The sequence below is a fragment of the Drosophila montana genome, unplaced genomic scaffold (assembly GCF_035044405.1).
Source record: "Drosophila montana isolate Dmon_TW-CO22-7 unplaced genomic scaffold, ASM3504440v1 contig_2106_1, whole genome shotgun sequence".
NCBI classification, from domain to species: domain Eukaryota; kingdom Metazoa; phylum Arthropoda; class Insecta; order Diptera; family Drosophilidae; genus Drosophila; species Drosophila montana.
In genome coordinates this window covers 204,583-227,156 of record NW_026997017.1, presented here as the reverse complement: position 1 = coordinate 227,156, position 22,574 = coordinate 204,583, and the positions used below count along the sequence as shown (strand labels likewise).

Below are 22,574 nucleotides of genomic sequence, written 5' to 3'. Positions count from 1 at the left end.
CGTTGCCTTGCGCCTAGACTTGGTTGGAACAAGTTGTTGCCTATCAGTTTTAATGGCGCTGGAAACTTCATAGCCAAGTTGCATGCTGCCCTACCCCTTACTAGCCGCACTGGCAGGCTGCTCGACGAGTGCTCGAAGAGTGCTCGACTTGTTAACCAAGTGCTCGTCTCGCACTCGTCGCCTCTAAAGTGTCTGACACTTCAGCCGGCGGGCGGACGGAGCAGCCAGGCAGCTGTTGACCAACTCACGTAATAGTTGGAAGAGGGTGAGGGGAGTGCATAGGATTGTGGCACACTGGATAATTTCAATAAGAATGATTGTCAACGTTCACTTGCAACTTACCTGAAGCGGACTGAGCGATTCAGGGGACGGCTCCTCGAGGCGCGGCCAAATCTGATGCAGCGACATAATGGCCTCGTTGCAGAAACGCAGACCCATTACCTCCTCGTCCTCGCGACCGTAGCTGCAATGATAACAGGCCGTTCAATTATTATTGTGTTGTATGTGCTGTGCCTGGAGCGCCCAGAGCTGTCAGTCGAGTGAACAACTACAATTTCAATTTCCGTATGTATGTCCGTCCGGGCGAGTCGTGCGGACTGCGCGTGGTCCATGTTGCAGGACTTGTGCTTATGCATATGCTGCCTTACCGAAATGTCAGCGTTAGCTGCGCATAGACGCGATATCCTTGAATGGCCTTCGGATCTACAAAGACAATGCCACGCAGCACTGTCGGATCGTTGCCGGTCAACACTAACTCACGAGTCGGCAAATATAGAGTCAGCACACAATTCGGCGAAGACTTCTTGTAAACGCGCTGAGTGCCAAACTCGTCCCGGTGGGTGGTTCTGCAAAAGTCGATTCGGAGTTGAAAGTGCGGCATTAGTAAATCATTTTAAAATCGGCGATACTCTAGATACATATATCGCTTTCTTATCTGCCTAGGTGATAACATGGCGATAGTCTGGCAGCCCTTGATGTTAAGTTAGTGAAACTCGTTTTCAGATTTAACTTAAGTTTCTGTCTCAAATATTAATTAAGCGATTAATTGAGGTAAAAACTTGTATATCGCTTTTTTTATCTGCTCAGGCGATAACTTGGCGACAGTGAAACTGGTATTGAGACTTGAGATTGTGTCACAAATTTTACTTAAGCGATGAATTGAGGTAAAAACTTGTATATCGCTTTTGTATCTGCTCAGGCGATAGCTTGGCAATAGCCTGGCATTCATTCATTCAAATAAATAGAACGGCTTAAGGCTTTCACTTACTGAAACTGGTTTTCAGCCTTGACTTGAGTTTCTTTTCCAGATGGTTTTCATTTGCATATGCATATGCATTTCGAATATTATGGAGATAGGCGAAGAAGAAGCACAGCTTCTCTATGTGCGTATGTATGTGTATCATTATATACATATGTCTCGAAAAAGAACAGAATGTTTGTAATGTCAGCTGAGTTCAGTCTGGGGGGATTCTGGGCAGAGAGCACTTTTACGTATTTGCTTTCAAGTGTGAAGCGTAAAAATTAGTGTTGTAAAATCGGCAATGAAGCGGAATGTTGAAAGCAAAGCTGTTCTACGCAACATTTGCTTGCACTGAATTGAAGCTTGGCACAGTGTGGCAACTCTGGCGGCGCGTGGGTTTGGCTACTTGTCAAAATACGCTTAATTAACTGCGCATTCAGCGTGAGGCATGTGGCATTCTAATTAATATTACCTATACATGCTCCTTACTTCTGTATGTGTATGCAATGTCTTTCCGAGCGTGCGCGTGTGTGGGTGTGCCTGTGTGTGGGTGTGTGGGTGTGTGGGTGTGCACTTGGGGTAGTTCGGAGCCAACGTCCGTCTAAAAATAGTTCTAGTGAAGCAGCTGCTGCACATTTGCGTGGTTGCAGCATTTTGTAGCAGCTTCATTGATTTGTGCCCTCGCAGAATTCGCTGGCAAATAGTTGACTATTTCAATGGAAAATTTTAAGTGGTGTACTTAGTTGTTGACGTTGCGCCAGTCAAAAGTTCTGGCTAACAATTTGTTGACCATGTTGCTGGTGCTGTTGCTGGCGCTGGGGATGCGGTGCTGCGACGGCTGGGCAATTAGCAGTTTGACAGCTGAGCTGCAGTTGCAATCAGCACTAAAGTCACAACATGTGGCAAGTGGCATGCGGCATGTGCGCTGAGCCCCAATTAAAATACATTTGCCGCTTGAAGCTGCTGCTGCTGCCAGTAACACAGACAGACAGACAGGCAAACAGGCAGCCAGAATTGAATTGTATTACAGCGCAGCGGTCCCAGCATTTTAATGAGCTGCATTGGCAACTGTTATGGAAACGCTTGGCTGCCCACCAAGTGCTAACTATGTGCGACACCCACATGCAAAACGCTGTCACAAAGCGTTCGCAGAAAATGATCAAAGCTAAACATACCATTTTTGCTGCAGCATGAAGTCGCTTTTGATACTATGATAAAAATAAAAATACAAATAGAAATATACATACATATAAAGCGAATACAGTCAGACAGGCAGACATATTGCGTATGCAATAATTAAATCTTTAAGCTAAAAATTAGGCGTTATTTAACTAAATGATAAAGATAATAACTTTGCATGGATTACTTCAACAATAAAAGCGAGCTTAAGGGCAAGTCGCTGGTTCAAACTGCAAGCCGAACTACCGCAAATTGTTCTTGTGTTATCAATTTAAGCTCGAGCTCTACAAATTACAAGATTATTCGAACCAAAAGTTATGAATATGTGTAGGCACGTTCACGAATCAGGCTTAAGGGCGAGTCGCTGGTTCAAATCGTAAGCCGAACTACCGCAAATTGTTCTTGTGTTATCAATTTAAGCTCGAGCTCTACAAATTACAAGATTATTCGAACCAAAAGTTATGAATATGTGTAGGCACGTTCACGAATCAGGCTTAAGGGAGAGTCGCTGGTTCAAACTGCAAGCCGAACTACCGTAAATTTAAGCTCGAGCTCTACAAATTACAAGATTATTCGAACCAAAAGTTATGAATATGTGTAGGCACGTTCACGAATCAGGCTTAAGGGAGAGTCGCTGGTTCAAACTGCAAGCCGAACTACCGCAAATTGTTCGTGTGTTATCAATTTAAGCTCGAGCTCTACAAATCACAAGATTATTCGAACCAAAAGTTATGAATATGTGTAGGCACGTTCACGAATCAGGCTTAAGGGCGAGTCGCTGGTTCAAACTGCAAGCCGAACTACCGCAAATTGTTCTTGTGTTATTAATTTAAGCTCGAGCTCTACAAATTACAAGATTATTCGAACCAAAAGTTATGAATATGTGTAGGCACGTTCACGAATCAGGCTTAAGGGCAAGTCGCTGGTTCAAACTGCAAGCCGAACTACCGCAAATTGTTGTCGGATTGGAAGCCTTGGTATCTAGTAAGAATTCAAATTTGTAAAGCTCGCGTGTGCTTAATGTGTTTCAACTAACGTGTGTTCAGCTAACAATTGAAAGCGCGAATATTAAATGGTTGGGTTCGATGAAATAGTATGAAAAACTTTCTTAAGCCGATTAGAATGCACTTATGAGACTCATTCAATATGCTTATCAAGAATATATACACACATGTATTATTATATTGTCGTTCGTTGCGTTTCGAGCTTTTTAACTAAAAAGTTGGCGAACAAAAGTTTCGATGAAAATTTAGCGAGCACTTAAATGCAGCTTTGCTGCTTTATGAATATTAATTGAACTTTGATGTGAGTGGAGCGCACATTTTGGCCGAATTGCCAAAATGTATATTCTATAATTAACTGCATTTGTTTGCACAATTTTGGCCAGCTGTCACCACATCGCCCATGTGCTAATTATGCTAATTTAATGCAATTCTTGTGGCTGCTATTGATGCGACCGCAATTTTGTCATGCATTGCGTATACGCAACGTGGCCGCAACTAAATCAACTTAACTTTTTAGGCAGACCAAAAAATATCAGGCACATACAGCAAATATGAAACAATAACAATTGGTCATGTTTTAATTTGCATTTGAATGGGCCAGTTGGCCGCTGTTTCCGCTCAGCGAGATACCCTGTAAAGTTCCAAAAATAATTATTTGACTTCAGGCGCATTTCACGAACTCATTTGATTATGTCGGAGTTTTTCATTTTACCTATTCAAGCAGAGAGTCAAACTTTTTACAACCCCTTAGGCAAATTTCGTTGTACATTGTGCGCACTGAGGAAATCGAAAACCGCAGATGCAGGCACAAAAATAATGCAGGACTCGAACTGGCTGCTGCCTGCAGTTGGATTCGGTTCAGCTGGTTTTAACACAGCCACGGGCCGAGGTTTTGTTGCGTATTTCAGCATAATAATGAGCGAGTATTGTTATCATTTATTCAATTATAATTAATCAAAATGCAATTCGGACCAGACAATTTGCACTAGACTTTTTTTTTTGTTTGGAGAGCATTTTGCTGTTTTTGGTTATTTTTGCCTATTTTCAGACAAATTGATGCTATACAAAATATATTTGTATATTTTTGCCTATTCGTTTGCCGTTCACGTCATGTGAGACGACAACAAAGTTAATTTTTTGTTGTACTTTGCTTGTTCGGGGATTAATTAAAATTCATAACAACGTCCAATAGTGTAATTGGAGGCATTCTCTTAGCTTTTGTTCCTATTGCTATGGTTGCTTTTGTTGCCTTTGTTGCTGTTGTTGTGGTTCTTGCTTTTGTTGCTGTTGTTGTTGTTGTTGTTGTTGGTGGTGGTGCTCACACGTGAAAATGTGGTTGGCTCGGTGACTGTTTTTGAAGCGGAGCATTCATTAGGAATGACGCTGTCAGCATCTAGTCAATATGTTGGAAGCGTCAGCCCTTTGTCAAGCGTTTTCTGGCATACTTGGCATATTTAGTTATACCCAGCATAGAGGTGCAAAGCGGGCATATTCGCTCGCCAGCAGCTAGCGCATATAGAGGCACAATGGGCATCTGTAGGCTGGCAACATTTTGCCCAAACAATTTTCATTTAAATTCAATGCAAATGCAATAGTGCACTGGTTGCATTCAATTAAAGTGTTGAATATGCATTGAGGCATATTAATTAGTGGCATGAATATTTTTGAATCCGTTCAAATGTTAAAATTCCCCTTTTGTGGCAGTAATTATATTTAGCCTACAACTGATTTTTGCCACATGCTGTGCGAAATATTTAAGTTGATTTCAAAGTTGCAATCGCAATATCCAAGTGCATTTTCGATTTGCATTCATGCAATCAATTTGCGCAACAAATAAAACTTTAAGAAATTGCCCAAAATAGTCAAGCATATACTTCTATTTCTAAATCTCGTAATGCCTGAAGGCGCACATTCAATCGGATATATGTACATAGTTCAGCTCACATAAGCTTATGTGGGCTATATCGAATGCAGAAGATACATTCGAATCAATATAAATATTTATAAATCACAATTTGGCTCAATTTTGTGAGGAAATGGCTTGAACGGAGCTGTGTTTAGCTCGCTTTGTTTAGGCCTTAAGCCGTTTATCGTTTATCGATAGGAAGTATAGGCTAGGCCTTTTCCAACACTGCTCGTAAGTGCATTCTTAGCTTTTATCCAGCACAGCGACTTTCATTTGTGATCAAAACTCTAAAAGGAGACACCATGACGTCATATTGTTAATCTTGCAAGGCATGGAACTGTTTTCGGCAAAGGCATTGAAGCTCTTTCTACAGCTGCTGCCTCTTTCGGCTCTAACAGCGTTCGTGTTCTTCAGTTTAGCTATAACATATGTATATTTATAGAGAGAGAGAGAGAGAGAGAGAGAGCTGAGCTGAGCTGAGCTGACTGCGTACTGTTGCTTAGTTGAAATGGGCATGCCGCCAGAGGAAGCTGCTAACAACCTGGCTGCGACCATCTATGACCCTGTGCATCTGTTCGATATTGACCATGATGAGTTGACTGATGCCCCGGTGCTTAACACTGAGGAACAAGCAACTACTGGCCAGACATTGATGTACAGCACAAACAGCCGACAAGAGCCGACAATAATCTCATGGAAGCTCTAAGGGACCAAGTGCATTTGAAGGAGCTTGGCTATTGATAATTGGAGAACACAAGAAAACAAACCCTCACAATGCAAAAAACAAAAAGTGCAGCAACTAACAAAAACTTAGGTCTAACCTATCAAAGTGAAAAGCCTTAAATGGTATGTTCTTAAAATCTTGTTAGCTTGGCACCTTTTTTTTAAATTCCGAAATATCAGTCAGTAAAAGACATTCACATTATCAATTATACTCATTCATACAGAGTATTCAGATATATATATATATATATAGCTATATCTATGCAGATTCATTAAGTAGCCCACACTTTGTATTTTAACCGAGCCACTTTTCAACTAAATATTTTCAAAGCACTTCGCAACCGCTGCACGCATAAGCCTCCGAATGTAGGCAAGGGATAGTATGTATATATATACTATATACATATATATATGCTTGCTTTTATGATTGCAGCCTCCAGTTGCAGTTGCTTTGTTCAGCTATCGACACGTCTGCCGTGCTGCCTTACCAGGCAGAGTGAAGCCCAAAAACTAACCGCAAATCATTTATATTTGTTTACTATCACAGTTAATGGCCAGCCAAACACCGCAGCAACCACCCAACCACCCAACCAACCACCCGACCAACCACTCAACCACCCAGCCGAGCAGCGCAGAGCAGAGTCTGGTTTGTCTGTGAATTTGTGCCTTGGCGCGTTTGTTTGCTTGCCACAACATCCAAGTCAGCTGCCTGCCCCTTCCGAGCGCTGGACTTTTTGGAGTTTAGTGTAAATTTATTTTGCGGCCAGGTGGTCAGGTTGTTGGCAGGTGGCGCGGGCGCCCAACGGATGCGTTGCCTAATTGATATAAATTAAATACAAAACGATTATTTAAATTATCTGCTGCTGCTGCTGCTGCTGTTCGTTGAGGCGTTGGCCACTCGCGGCCGACGGGGCGTATACGTAATTCGCCAATCTAATGGGCGTGTGCGGGTGGGCAGCAGGCTTCTCTGAGTGCGATCAAAATGCGCGCAATTTAGCAACTAACCCAAATCAAAACAAGTAAGAGTTTCTAGTCGAGAGCTCCCGACTAAGGGATACCCTGAACCCTCTTCTTCCGACAGACGATAGGTATAAAATGAAAAATACCTGATATATATACATACTATTCTAGAAGCTACTTACATGTCAAGTTTGGTGACTCTAGCTCATATTATTTGCCGAAATTGCTCAAAAAACAGGATTTCGATATCGATTTCTATCGACTACTTGGAAAGTTATCGAATATCGGAAACAAACTCGATCTGCGCGGGGACTAGGAGGACCTACATCTAAAATTGCAAGTCTCTAGCTATACATACGGACAGACGGACAGACAGACGGACGGACAGACGAATATGGCTAGATCGACTCGGCTATTGATGCTGATCAAGAATATATATATACTCTATGGGGTCAGAGATGCTTCCTTCTGCCTGTTACATACATTTGCACAAATACATTATACCCCTTTTTGCCCATTTTTAATGGGTTCAGGGTATAATTAACGCCGCTGCCCAAGCAGGAAATCATTTCGAATCCTATTGAGCCGAGTTTTTTTTTGTTTTTTTGTTTTTGTGGGAATGCCCTTAATTCAATTTGCTTTATTTGGTATAGAAATGTTGTCTGTAAAATTTTCAACAGCCTTATTCACCGTAAATCATAATTGCGAACTGTTGCAAGAGCGCCTCGGTCCAATAGCCAGGTCAGCAAGCAGCTGGCTCGGGCTGTCGGAATTTGGAATGGAATCGAGCAGGCGCACCTGCTCGAAACGATTTTGCAAGTGCCTGCAAATTGTGGCAAGACCAGAGATACAAGAGGCTGCGGCATTCGAAAATTGCATACAGCCTGAAACGAACCGCATTTGGCCAAGAATTAATATGATTAGTGCCAGCAAATTAAATTTGCAATAAATTGCATTTGAACTTAAATCAAAGCCTGAATTCACAGCTGCGGTTAATTTAATACACGAACCTAAGCGAAGAGGTGAGCCGACGAACCGAGCTCTGCTAAGTTCTTGGTAAGCCGATTTGGCATTTAAGCCCACTCACATATTTAATTTGCTGCAACTACAAACTGTTGGCCGTTGAGCTAAGCTGCTTCAATGTGCGCTGCCAGCCGTGCGCTGATAATAAGGTCAATATATTTTAATTTCAAAGTCCAGCCGACTTTGACGTTCCTCCTTCACATTGAGCGCGCCTCCTGCATTCCGAACCGTGCTAAAAGCGGCGCAAGATGAGCTTTGCCGTCATGTTTAAATAAGTACTTAGGGCAACTGGCCAAAGGTAAAAATGTATTGCTTGTTAAGGCCATGCCAATGCATTTATTAAAACCCGGCGGAAGAAGAGAAACAAAAAAAAAAAAAAACATTTTACAAAGTCCGCTAACAAACTGAAACCAACTTCAATGCAGGCGCAACAGATTTAATACTTTGTTGACTGTTCAGCCCCCGACGACTCAAGTATCACAGTTTGGCATTTAGCAACCCGGCTCTAACCCTTGGGCGGCACAGTCAGCCGCGTAATTGCAAAGTAATTAACGCTCGTATCAAGGCCGTGGCCGTGGCTATGCATCAAGGATAATGCGGCAAAATCAAAGCGGGCATCGTAATGAGCAAAAGCAAGAGCAGAGCAAGGCAAAGCAAGGCAAAGCAAAGCAAATCGAATGAATGAACGATGACAGTCGTTGGCTGCGGCAGCTAAGCGAGAGTGTCACGATGGGAATGTCAAGGACGCACTTTCTCGCAGAGGATATTCGATTTGCCAGGCGCGAAACATTGCGACCGCTGCGACTGCTCAGCAGGCGGCTATCGGAGCCATGCCGCTGATCAAATACTCTACCTGGCAGTTCCTTAGTCTTAGATCAAGATATCTTCAGGTTGGACCTTTTGCTAGCCATAGAGTAATAATCATATAGCTATCCAATCTTGTTTTGATTTGGTACTAGTATCGACTCGGCTTAACTAGACTATAGATGCTATGTATATGTAGTCGGACAAACAGACAACTGACACAGGCCATGAGAAAACCGATATATCCGAATATCTGTAAGCGTATTAAAGCGAAACGAAACGAAACGAATCGAATCGAAACAAAGAAGTCACGTTGCATGTGGAAGCAACCAGTTGGCAGTTGTCGCTGGCTGCCCGCATGGCATTAATTGCATTGCCGTGGCCGTCGTGGCTGCTGACTTGCTCCTGGCCTTGACTGTGGATGCCGCTAAGCTCTGCTCAATGCAAAGTCTAATTGATTTATCACGTATACGCAGCCAGACTCGCCCAACCAACCAACCAACCAACCAACCAACCAACCAACCACTCAGCCCAGCCCAGCCCAGTCCAGTCCAGGCTGCTTGCAATTAGCGGAAGTTAAAACCTGCACAGTGCTCTACGCACTAAAAATAATAATAACTATATATAGCTTAATGTGATGTCCTGCATTGTCCTATTAGTTGACACCAAATTAGATTTCTAATAGAATTTCAACAGCAAAGGGCCATGCCTGTGGCTTATGTCCGACTTGGTCACTTGATTTACGCAACCGCAGCGCAATCGCAACCTTGGTTTGCTTTTCAAGACAACTTGTTGAACTTAAATAAATATTGATATTTAATTAAAGTGATTTAAAATCTCCTCGTTGGTCGCATTTCTTCCAGCTCGACGAGGGTCTTTGTGTGTTTATGTTCAAATGCAATCAAATTACGAAAACCGCGAAAGTGTTGGCAATGTCCAAATGCAAACAATTTACGAAAACGGCAATCAGCAAAGAAGTGCATTTACCAACACTGGCTTTTCCAAGTCTACAGTTAGTGTAGAGTCTGAGTTGCAGAAAATTAGATTCGAGTGTGCAAATAAATGATTTTAGTTGCAACAATTTCAAATTTGTATATTAAGCCAGTTGCACAGGCTTAAAGCTCTTGTGAATATATATATGTATATATGTATATAAGGTTTGAAACCATTAGCGGCTGATAAGCCCACCCTATCTGGCAACGCCGGCAGCATCGCAGGAAATGCGGTTAAGCCTGAAAAGCGCACTTCAGCTTAAACCAAATGGCAGCAATAACGCGCCTCCTGCAACTGCCGCAGTCGGAAGTCGGCAGTCGGCAGTTGACTCATTATAATTATGTGATAATTACTTTATTTTTTATTTTTTGTTTTGCGACCACGCTTAAGCCGCAAACGCGGCCAGAAATTTGCGTGGAGAGCTGAATGTTCTGTATTCAAATTTCTGGACGCGCTTCGCTGATCTTGCGTCCATTGTTGCGTCCACGTCTTGAGGGATGAGTTCCTCAACTCGATGGTCGTTCGTGTTGCGAGTACTATCAATCTAAAGTGTCCCACCTAAGGTAGCTCCAGCTGCTCGAGGAGCTGCACATTGTTCTGCTTATGAAGCTGCACGCTAATTAGACATATTTTAGCGCGTCGCTGTCCTTGCTCTAAGCCGACTGCCTTTTCACATTTCATACGGATATATGTTGCTAGCTACTTTGTGGTATCGCATCACTTGTCATCAAGAGACTCCGCACTCGACAGAGCACGCTGAAAGGGCCCTTGAATCGTATTGACAACGAGGATTAAAGCTGAGCACAACTTTAGTTTTTGATAATATCTTAAAATGGAAATAATCTGAGCAGAGTTTTAGCTTTAGATACACTTGCTATTCATAGTTATCGATAGCTGCACTTTGAAATATTCATTCATTTATCGAAATTGTTGTTGTGCACAAAAAATCCACAGCTTATAGAGAATTATATCTTAGAGAACACGACAAGTTATAGGACAACTGACCTCGTTGCCCTAAAATCAGCTGTTATCGATAACAGGCACATATGTTATCGGTAACTCTTATATAGCTGGGCTTAGGTATTAAATAGAAGCAGATCTATGGGGTTACGCATAAATGTTTATCAAACAAGCTTAAGTAATAAATACTGTTCCATGTTAACTGTAGGCAACAGTAGACATATTATCGATAATCCGGATACATCGATAAGCATTTTTATAGACAGAATATTTGTTGTTATCGTGTTTGGATGTATAATAATCAATGTAGTGTATTGTCATATGCAGACCGCGAAATAGACCGCCTGAGTGGAAGCTCGAATCACGAGACCATTTTTTTCATTTAGCTTAATGGACAGCTCATCCCCCGTATCATAACGTGGATTCAATCAGATATTTCCATAGTTATATAGTTAATAGCAAGTTGAACGCAAATTCAAAGAAATGCGTTGATGCAAATAAAATTGATATACATAAGGCGATTGATTATTATTTTGCATAAATGCATTAACTGGTTAAATGTTAAATGTGAATGCAAATGCGTATGAATGCATAATCAGGCACTTTGATAAATGGCTTCAACTGGCCACAGCACTGTATCTATAGGTGTGTGTGTGTGCTTATTTATCAATAATTTATGCATATTAAAGACAACAAGTTGAGCACTGAACGTTGTGTTAGCAGGCGCTATGCGAAGCCTGCTTAATGACTCAATAAGTACGCGTATACATCAAGTATACGCCCTGTGGCACTCACACTTAGCCCAACAGAGCGTGCCTGTGTGTGCGTGTGTGTGTGTGTGTGTGTGTGTGTGTGTGAGCATAGCTCTAATGAATGACTACTACCTGTGTCCATTCGGCAGCTCCATTTCGGCCACAACCTGGCCCGTGCCCATGTGCAGCAACAGCTCCTCACTCTGGAAACTGGCCGACCGATAGAGACTCTCGCTGTCAGCATCGGCGGCAGCAGCGGCATCGGCATTCAGCTGAATAGTTGACTGGCTCTGCAGCGATAATGTTGATGGTTGTTGTTGTTGTTGTTGCTGTTGTTGTTGTTGTTGCTGGGGCTGTGTTGCTGCGAGACTTTTCAGGCTGACGGGCAATCGGTCCATAAAATGCGTGAGGCGGCGTAATCTGCAATTGTTGTTGCCATTGCTGTTGCTGCATATAACATTGTTGTATGTTTCGTCCAGTGGTCATAAAAATATCATCATCAATAGCAGCAGCAGCAGCAGGAGCAGCAGCAACGGCAGCGGCAGAGGCGGGTTGGGCAGGTGAATTGTAGCAGGCACACAAATTACACACAATTTCGGCTTGTGTGCGTGAGTTTGGAACAACTAAAATTGCTTTCGTCTTGAATACATATTGCTTAACATACATATGTGTATATGGAGATGCATTCATTATATATGGATATATTTATGTGGGCATGCACGTTGTTCGTATTTGTTGTTGTTGTTGTTGTCGCACGTTCTGCTTATTCGATTTCAGCGCATTTCTTTTGCTCACAACAAAATAAAGTCACTTAGTATTTTTCTTCATTTTGCGTATTTAACTGTCCAAATTTATATGTGTGTGTATATATGTATGTACATATATGAATACATATATATATACATGTTTGTTTATGTACATGAGTGTGCGATATTGCTCGAGCATTTTTATTTCATTTTGCTGAACTCTGTTGGTTTTTTTTTTTATTTTGTTTGCATTTAGTTGACAGGCAATGTAACTGTTTTTATGGTCTTTTTTAATGCGTCGTAAAATGAAAACTTTCGCGCGCTGGCTTTTGGGCTGGCTTTCATCTGGCTTTTGTTGTTGTTCGTTTTGTTTGTTTTTACGCCTCCTCGCTTTAACTACTCCTCTCTCCTCCTCTCCTGTTCACCTCATCTGCGTTGTTCGTGTACACAAATGTTGACAGTTTTTTTTTTTTTTTTTTACATATTTGCGTTGATGTTAAAAGTCGCTTTGACTCTCAGCTTTTGTTTAGATTGGAAATTTCGATATTGCATGCATATTGGGTGGGGGGTGTAGCGGGGTGTAGCGGGGTGTAGCGGGTAGTTAAATAGACTCGGAAGCGTTATATAATCATGCTGCAACATGTCCAGCCCGAAAGTAGGCAACACAAAATATCTTTTTTTGTTGTTCATATACAAGAATTACAAGTTGGGGCCAGTCAAGGCTACAATATCTGTAGTCCAGTTAATTTCAGCAGGGTTTTGTACAAGATGTTCTTTAAAAAAAAAAAACCATATCAAGCTGAGCATACGAAACCATTTCTGTCCAATTTGAGTGTAAAGGTTTGCGTACGCACAGTTGAGCTGTAAAGCTATCGATAGTGGTCCCACAGTGCACTATGGGGAATTAGTAAGTTTTTTCTGGCGAAACCCCAATTTTAAAAGTGCTTAAGATAAACAACTTTTGGCTAAAATAAAACATACAAGGTACGTCAACCTGCTATGCTGCATGCCGCAAATGTTAACATAAGCCAATCATGTTAAGGTGACAGCTGTTAAACAGAGCTGTTGAACAGTACATAGAGTCTGATTTCTTGACATTGCTTGAATATATACTTATAAATATTGCATTTTATATTTTAAATATGATTTTCAAAAATATTGTTTGCTCGAGAATCGGATCCGGAATGGCCGTTGTTCAGATGCCTTAAGGACTAGCTCACATAGACATCAACCAAGGACTTCCCTTCTTGAAAATAAAAAAAACATATGACAAAAGTAACAGAATTGTAACTATGTATTCGGAATAAAGGACTTTTGCCTCATATAAAACTATGCTACACTTTGCATATCGAAGAGAGAGAGATAATAATTCATTGACCTATTAACGCATAGTATACATGGTATGTCCTAGTCGAGCACGCTCAACGCCAGCTTCTGCTCATGTTCTGTTCATTTTTAGCATTGACCAAAGTTCCAAAAAAGTTTGAAAATTTCTCAAGGTAACTGCAAATTTAACTTTCTTCAGTTGCAATTACTTCAAAGTCGATAGTATTTGAAGTATTTCATTGTCATAGTTGTTGTTGTTGTTGCTTTTAAGAAAAATTCATAAGGAATAAAATAAGCACGCGGCGCATTCAAATAAGTGCAGCTGACAGTGGCAGCAATAAAAATGTACACACTTGAAATATATTGTCGCTCGCTTATTTAACTTTTGTTTACACACGTTGTTGTTGTTGTTGTTGCAGTTGTTGTTAAGTTTTGAGCAATATGTCATTTATTTGTGCGACGCTTTTGCATTGTTCATGTACGTTTCCTGCTAACAGAATAATGTGTAATGTCTGCGGCTGTGTGTGTGTGTGTGTGTGTGTATGAGCTGTGTGTGGGCGTGTGTACGCGGTTGTTTTTATTTTATCCTGATGTTATTAGTTTTATAATACCCTTACCATGGGTATTATACATTTCCTACAATAGTTTGTCGCATTGAAGAAAATCATCTCTACATACAGACATCGAAACTATATATACTCTTGATCCTTGTGAAACGCAGAGTCGATATAGAAATGTCCTTACAGTGAGTCAAATCTGTATGACAATGAACTACTAAATCATATAGCTGCTAATTATAACAAGAATCGACAGGTTATTGAGTTGTTGCATAAACATATATGGACATATGTTTATTTATGAATTAATTTACTTAATTATTAACAGTCGACATAACGAGTGTCAAACCGAGTGTCAAACCGAGCATTAGATATAATAAAATAGAAAAAATGAACAGCTCAAATCGAAATCCCTAATCAGAACACAAAAATTTCTAATTGGCAACAGCGACACGTCGGGGGTCATTTCATTTTATGGTTTAGGGTAGGGTATTTAATCTTTGGCAAGTTGCGTTTATTTGTGTTTTCTTGTTTTTATTGTAATTTAATGAGTTTTTTGCCCAGGGGCAGGCCAAACCCCAGCTCGCAGACAAGCAAAACAACAAAAAACTGATTAAAAGACTGATTACGGGCCGGCTACGTGTGTGTGCGTGTGTGTGCGTGTGTGTATGTGGCTGTGTGGTTGTGCGCACACGTGTGTGTGTGTGTGTGGGCGAACTCATCTGGAAGTCGGACTGAAACGGCTAGCAACAACATCCTGGCAGCTGAGCTGTCACAATTGCGCCTTAATCAGAATCCTGTCGACTGACCTGACTGCCATATCCACTCACTCAATGATTTTTATGGACGTGCTCTGGGCCTGGCCCAAAGCAAAACGGCCAACCAAGTGCAAAACTTTATTGCAGCTTGTCGTTTCATATTGAATTCTGCAGGTCTCAACAGCTACAGCAGTCCCGTAGCCCATCCCGTTTAATAATGCCCAGCCAAAGGGGCGTCTCATATGAAACCCAGACGGTGTAAGGCTAGTCGCTTTTAACGGCAGCGCCACCTGTCGGTCAATAGATAAAACTTAGCGAGCTGCGGCCCTAATTATGCGACAAAAGTTTTGTTACCAAACTGCAAATCAATATGATACCAATTACTCGCTTACATATACTACCGATGATATATATATATGTATATATATCTGATATACGTATTTATACAGTTTTATACATGTTTTTTCCTGTGTGTACGTGTGTGTGCGTGTGACACTTTGCTTATTAATAAATCAAATGGCAGCCGCACCAAAATGGAAGTTACTTGTCAGAAACGTGGCTGACATGCCAAAATTGTTAGCAATGGAGTCCCTGGCGACATGTTGCACACACCCGGACACACACACACACACGCACACCCACACACACGACCGTTAGGCCTATGCAATAGCTCATACATTTGCTGACAGTAATGTCAATTTCCAAGCAAAATTAGAAAGAAAAGTTTTACTTAATAAGCTAGAGCTCACTTCAAGCATACCTAAACACACCCACACACACACACACATAGGACCCCATCTGTGTGTAACCCTTATATCGCAAACTAAGTGCGTATGATAAATGAACCCACATATTTTCTGGTATACATATTGGCAACTGGATGAGACATATAGTATGAGTGTACATAGTATGTAAGGCCCACACACATCCAATTTTTAATTAAGTATACCAAAATTGAAGCATAGCAAATACATTTCAATATGCTGAGAACAAAGTTTGAAAGTTATTTAGCCTTTCGGAGTTTCCAACAGCCAAATATTTGTGAAAATCGAAACAATTTCAACTGAGGACAAAAAAAGGTTTCTCTTTTGATTTTGCAGTCGTCGACAATATAATAATAATCTAATAATAATTATAATAATGATAATAATTTAAATAGTATAACAAATAATAATAATTATCATAATAATAATAAAAATAAAATTAATAATAATAATGCAAATAATTATATAAATAGTAATAATTATAACAAAAACTTATTAAAAATAAAAAAAATTAAAATAATTTTAAATTTACAAATATTAAAATATAAATAACAATAATAATAAAAAATAATATTATATTAATATTAAAAATAAAAAATAGAAATTGTAACAGTTATAATTAATAATAAGAACATTAATAAAAATAATATTTAATTTAATTATTACACAATTAATAATAATATTTGGGTATTTAAACAGTTCGTTTCCCACACAAATATTGCCCAAAGAAATGTAGTTAACTATGCTATTTAATTTCTCATCGATATTGGACATTAAAACTTGGCAAAGCAAATTGCAATTTGTGTATTGATTTGCCATTAAATTTGATTGATTTGTGAATAAAACATATTTTGGGAAAGTTTCTTGTGCGGCATTGCCTTGAAATTATTTCGTGGAACTGATTGGAACCGATTTGGCGCGTGGCCTTTGACAAATATATCTGCGTCGAAACTTAGTTGAAGATTAGATGTGACAGCGTTGCGTTGCGGCTGTGTTGAGTTGGCAACATTTATGTGGCAAGTGGCAAGCAGCAAGTTCTCTGCGCTGGTTTATTTTAATTATGTAAGGCAAGCCGGAGGAAGGGCAACACGGCGGCGAAAAGGACAAGAGTGGAACGCAGTACTGAGGCTGGAGACATCTTTGATTTGCCTTTGCTTTGCTCTGCTTGTTGCCAACTTTTATGGCCACGAAAGAGAGGGAGAGGGAGAGCGAGAGGGAGGAGAGAGAGAGAGAGAGACAGCAAGAGAAACACGTACACAGGAAAAGGAAGTTGAGTCAAATTAGCAAACATTTTGGCAAATATTTGCAGGCAAAGTCTGCCACGCCCCCAACGGCAGCAACCGCCTGCCAATTGGCCGAGCGCAGCGATCAAATGAGCCGCAAATGTGTACACAAGTGTATCAAGTTGTGAGCATGTGTGTGTGTGAGCATGTGCGAGTGTGCGTCTCAAGACATTTGGAGACCAAGAGCTTGGCAATAGTTTTCTGCAGACAACATTGCTCTGGTTACATAACCACACACACACACACACACACACACACACACCCTAGCATGCATAGGGGATATGTAGGGAGTAGAGCCAGCCACAAAATGTCACAAAAATATTTAATAGAATTAACAAAGTTAACATTTATTGCCCAACATGCATGCAATTCAGCTAATTCCGTTTGGCTTATTTTGCAATTGCCGCTGATAGATAACCGCCTGTTCCCCTCGCCCACCTTCTAGGCATATGCCGTCCAGCGCCCCTTCCCCTTCCCCTTTTCTGGCCACAATGTTAACAGCTTAGCGTTCGCTTAATCAAAGCTGCAAGGGGGGGCAGGGTGGACTAGCCGGCAGGCGCAGCAGTTGAAAATAACATCAAGTAGCCGCCATGTGTGCTGTATCTCCCTGTGTCTATATGTGTCTATATCTGTGTGTGTGTGTGTGTGTGCGTGTGTGTGTTTGAGCACGTTAAGTGTGTGTGCTTTGAACTTTTCATATTTGCATACAAGTGTGTTAGCTTCGTCTCTCTCTGTTTGTGTGTGTGTGTAGCGGAAGTGTGTTTGTTTTGCGTTGTGTTATGTTTGTTTTTAACCAAAAAGCCTGAATGTCTAAAGCACTCGACTAGCAGATACCCTAAGCGCATAGCTAGTTATCCACTCCCTTCAAGCCTGGTTTTGTCATTAATCAAATCAAATATATCCTGCGCACATGCTTTTATTCTAGCAGCTAGACATTCAGCTATCATGTGCTCTATATAGTATATATCGATATTGTCTATCAAAAATGTTTGATTTGATTGATGATAAACGCGCAGCTGCATGTTCCAGCTCAGTTTTGGCAACGCGAACATTTTAAATCTAGATAACAAATATTTGATAGAATCAGCAAGATGGTCTGAATAAAATAAACAAAAAATTTTCCCTGCTATATGCAATTGTTACGCATTTCATGTTTACAGGGTATACAAATAAAAAGAGCGAGCAAGGCAGAAAGAAAGGCGATGCAAATAAAGAAACACAGTGGGCCTGCCGTTTGGCCAATTCTCTTTGGGCTTTAGACATTATTTGAATGTGTGTGTGTGTGTGTGTGTGTGTGTGTGTGTGTGTGTGTGTGTGTGTGTGTGTGTGTGTGACTGTGTTGATTTCATTTTTGGAAACGCTATGTTTTTTTCGTGTTTTTTTTATACCCTGAACCCATTAAAAATGGGTAAACAGGGTATAATGTATTTGTGCAAATGTATGTAACAGGCAGAAGGAAGCCTCTCCGACCCCATAAACTATATATATTCTTGATCAGCATCAATAGCCGACTCGATCTAGCCATGTCCGTCTGTCAGTCCGTCCGTCTGTCCGTTCGTCTGTCTGTCTATATGTATGAACGCAAGGATCTCACAACCTATAAGAACTAGATTTAGCTGTAGGTCCTTCTAGTCCCCGCACAGATTGAGTTTGTTTCCGATATTCGATAACTTGCCCCGTTTCCAAGTAATCGATAGAAATCGATATCGAAATCCTGTTTTTTGAGCAATTTCGGCAAATAATATGAGCTAGAGTTAGCAAACTTGACATGTAGCTTCTAGAATAGTATATATATATCAAGTATCTTTCATTTTATATTTATCGCCTGTCGGAAGAAGAGGGTTCAGGGTATCCCCTAGTCGGGAGCTCCCGACTAGAACCTCTTGTTTTTTTTGCCTTTGAATCCCAACGCAAACTAAATTAACTTATGCCAATGGAGACTGCGTAAAAGATGTAAATACAACGAGAGATGCCCCAAATCATTTGCTGTGAATGTGCCTGTGCGTAGCTCGGGAACTGTGGCAGAGCCGTTTATAGCTTGGGATAAACCAATTTTTTTCCACCTATTTGGGGCCCAACGGACTACACAAAACTGTCTTAAAATGCTGTAAAACTTTAAGTTCGATAGGTAAATCTTGCATATATAAGTATATGTATATATGTATATACAATACTGACAATATGGCAAAATTTTCCAAAATCGTTTTAGCACGTATTCATTAAGTTCTTGGGGCTTTGAAAAAAAAAAAGTTTGAAGCGTATCGAACGAAACTTGTGAACTTCGCCCATTAAAAAACACGGATCCAAGGATACCCTTGAATATGAGTTTGAGCCCACAAATTCGCCCACCTAATCCTTGACAACCGTTATACACCAGGAAGGCGTGGCTTGTGCATGTGAATTTTCACAACAACAAAAATCTCCGAAACTGTGCTTAACTGTCCAACTGTTTGAATTGTTAACAAAAAAGGGAGAATTATCAGCAATGGATTTAAGTAAAAGTGAAATTATCAATTAACAATTAACTGTCGATAAAAGGCTTGAAGTACATTTGACAACTGATCCGCCCGAATGTCAATCATTTTGATTAAAGCAGACAATTCGAAGACAATTCCAACATCGAATGTGACACATAGTTGCCACGTGTCTCGCAGCTGCCTCAACTTAACTCGAATTAGCGAAGCGTAGCTACCAAAGGACATGTTTTTCTGCATCAGCGGGCGTGCCCACCTGACTGTCCTGCTACCAATTAGCAATGGCCAGGGCCAGGGCCCAGATGCCAGCGATGTGGCAAACGCTGCAGCTGGGCATCTCGTCTTGCTGACCCGTCATTGCGCAATAAGTGTGCAGCTCTTGCTATTGATTTTGTAACTGTGACCCAAATTGAAGACCGACTCACACACACACACACACACACACACACACACACACACACTCGAAAGAAACCGGATTCATGCATAATTGAAGTGCGCCTTGAAGTCTGCTACAGCTCTTCAACCTTGTCTCAAGTTGCCAGCTAATCTGTATTTTATTCTTATAGCTTGGCTCGCATCTTTGATCTGAACATGAATTATTTCATTCACTGATTTGGGGCCACTTTAGTGCAGGCTCTTTGGTTTTTCAAGCGTCACGGCCTAACGAGGGCTCACGGCGCACATTATTATCATATTTATATGCATGACACACACCCGAGCACACACACACACACCCCAACACACACACACACGCACAGCAGCTCGCACACGTTCCAGTGAATACACGCTATTAAGTGTTATTAACATTTTATGTTTGCATTTGCTTGAAACGTTTCATATTGCGCATACGCAACGTGTGTGCGTCAAAAGACTGTGCTGAAATGTGGGCGTGGCAATGCTTATCAAACCATATCGTACCATGTCCAGTTTATGATGCGCTCACGCAATATTATGACACATTTGACAGCCGCTTAGCAACACTCGCCAATATTTTGGCCAACTTGTTGGGCCCAGTCACAAAACAAAAACGGATTGCGGATTGTTGCGTTAGTCGAGAAAAAAGTGAAAAGTCGACAACAATGACCACATGCTCCAATGCTGACAGTTGCCACGATGCGGTCATAAAATTAGCCCACGTAAAGGTCCATTAAATGACCGCATACTAAAACGGCAAGTGCCCTAAAAATTTGCGCAATAAATGAGCATCTAGTGTTAGGTAGCGTGAATATGAGCTTTTGTCTTTGGATTAGGCAAGACTGAGATGAGTTTATAGATAAATAACTAACACATACGTTGAAACTACAAATAACTACTAAAAGAAGTTGAATAATTTCCAAATTATATGTTAAGTACTGCAAGTCATGTTAAGAAATATGTTAAATAATCAACAGCTTAGCTGATAGATAACAGTTCTCTGTTATGTTGTTTAGTGTACTTTAAAAATGCTATAAATCTGCCGTCCCCAATACGAAGCGATGCTACCATCAATTATAAATTTCGTCATATAGAAAAAAGGTTGCCAGTTTGCGTTTGGAGTGGGCCGTCGTTTAAGGCGCTTACTCTAAATTAGCGCTTTTTACATTCGTGTAATTAAGTTAACAGCACGCTTTTTAATGTGAGAAATGTTAATGAATTTAATTAAGTTAACAGCACACACACATACTTTTTGGAAGCCACCCAAAAAATACTCAATGCTAAGCAGACTCTAACGTTAGCCAATATTCTGGTAAATCCAGTTTTCCATCTTGTCAGCTTTCGAGCTTGCCAAATTTTTCATGTAGCAATCGAAAATATATATTTAGTATTACATTCTCTCTTTTTTGGCTGTCAGTACATCAATCATGGTGGCACTCAAGCATTCGGCTTGCGCCCGTTGTGACGTGTTTGCAGCCGTCTAATTGTAAGCAGCTGATATACGAGGCTAATTCAATAAGCCATTTGATATACCAACTGCGCTGAGTAGTTTTGACAGGGATTCCAATGACAAAACATGAAGACGCTCGAGTCATATGTGGTTGACAAGGGGATACCCTGTATACAGGCAGAAGCAGACTGACTGACTGACTAAATGACTGATTGACTGACTAACGAACTGACTGACTGACTGACTGACTGACTGACTGACTGACTGACTGATTGATTGATTGACTGACTGATTGATTAATTGACTGACTGACTGATTAACTAACTAAATGATCGACTGATCGACTGACTGACTGACTGACTGACTGACTGACTGACTGACTGACTGACTGACTGCACGACTGACTGACTGACTGACTGACTGACTGATTGATTGATTGACTGACTGACTGATTGATTGATTGACTGACTGATTGATTAAATGACTGACTGACTGATTAACTAACTAAATGATCGACTGATCGACTGACTGACTGACTGACTGACTGACTGACTGATTGACTGACTAACGAACTGACTGACTGACTGACTGACTGACTGACTGACTGACTGACTGACTGACTGCACGACTGACTGACTGACTGACTGACTGACTGACTGATTGATTGATTGACTGACTGATTGATTAATTGACTGACTGACTGATTAACTAACTAAATGATCGACTGATCGACTGACTGACTGACTGACTGACTGACTGACTGACTGACTGACTGACTGATTGACTAACTAAATGATCGACTGATCGACTGACTGACTGACTGACTAACAGAATAACTGATTGATCAACCGACTGACTGGTTGAGTGACTGGCTGACGAGAGCTCAACTGGAGATGCTGGTTCAATTTAAAATTGGCTAAGAACATATATACTTAATTGGATCAAGACAATCTTATTCAGCACATCACTATAATAGCCTTTGACAATCACTTTTAATGAGGCATAAGAACTTGCACTCCCTCTTTGAGACACTCAGTTTAAGCCTTGGCTTAATGAAAAGCGCATTATTGCCACCAACACCGCCAGCCACGTTCCGCATCCGCAAGCCGCATTCTGGCCACCAAGAATAAAACATGAATGTGCCAAAGCCAATTTAAGCACGCAACTACTCTGAGCTCTGAGGATGCGAGCGTGGCTGCTGGCCGGGCTTCAGCTGGCTGGCTGACTTCACTTGTTGTTGCTGTTGGCTTTAGTGTGA

At 40.9% G+C, this 22,574-nt stretch overlaps 1 protein-coding gene across 2 annotated transcripts in view; it reads right to left on the bottom strand.

Annotated features, from left to right (window-relative positions):
- LOC135426950 (uncharacterized) overlaps positions 1–22,574 on the bottom strand; it is a 68,415-nt gene that overhangs the window by 23,770 nt on the left and 22,071 nt on the right. For both annotated transcript variants that reach the window (XM_064680305.1, XM_064680304.1), the window contains 2 exons: positions 648–845; positions 343–463 (listed from right to left, as the gene is read on the bottom strand). In XM_064680305.1, the coding sequence (XP_064536375.1) occupies positions 343–463; positions 648–845 (319 nt within the window). The remainder of the gene's footprint in view (positions 1–342; positions 464–647; positions 846–22,574) is intronic.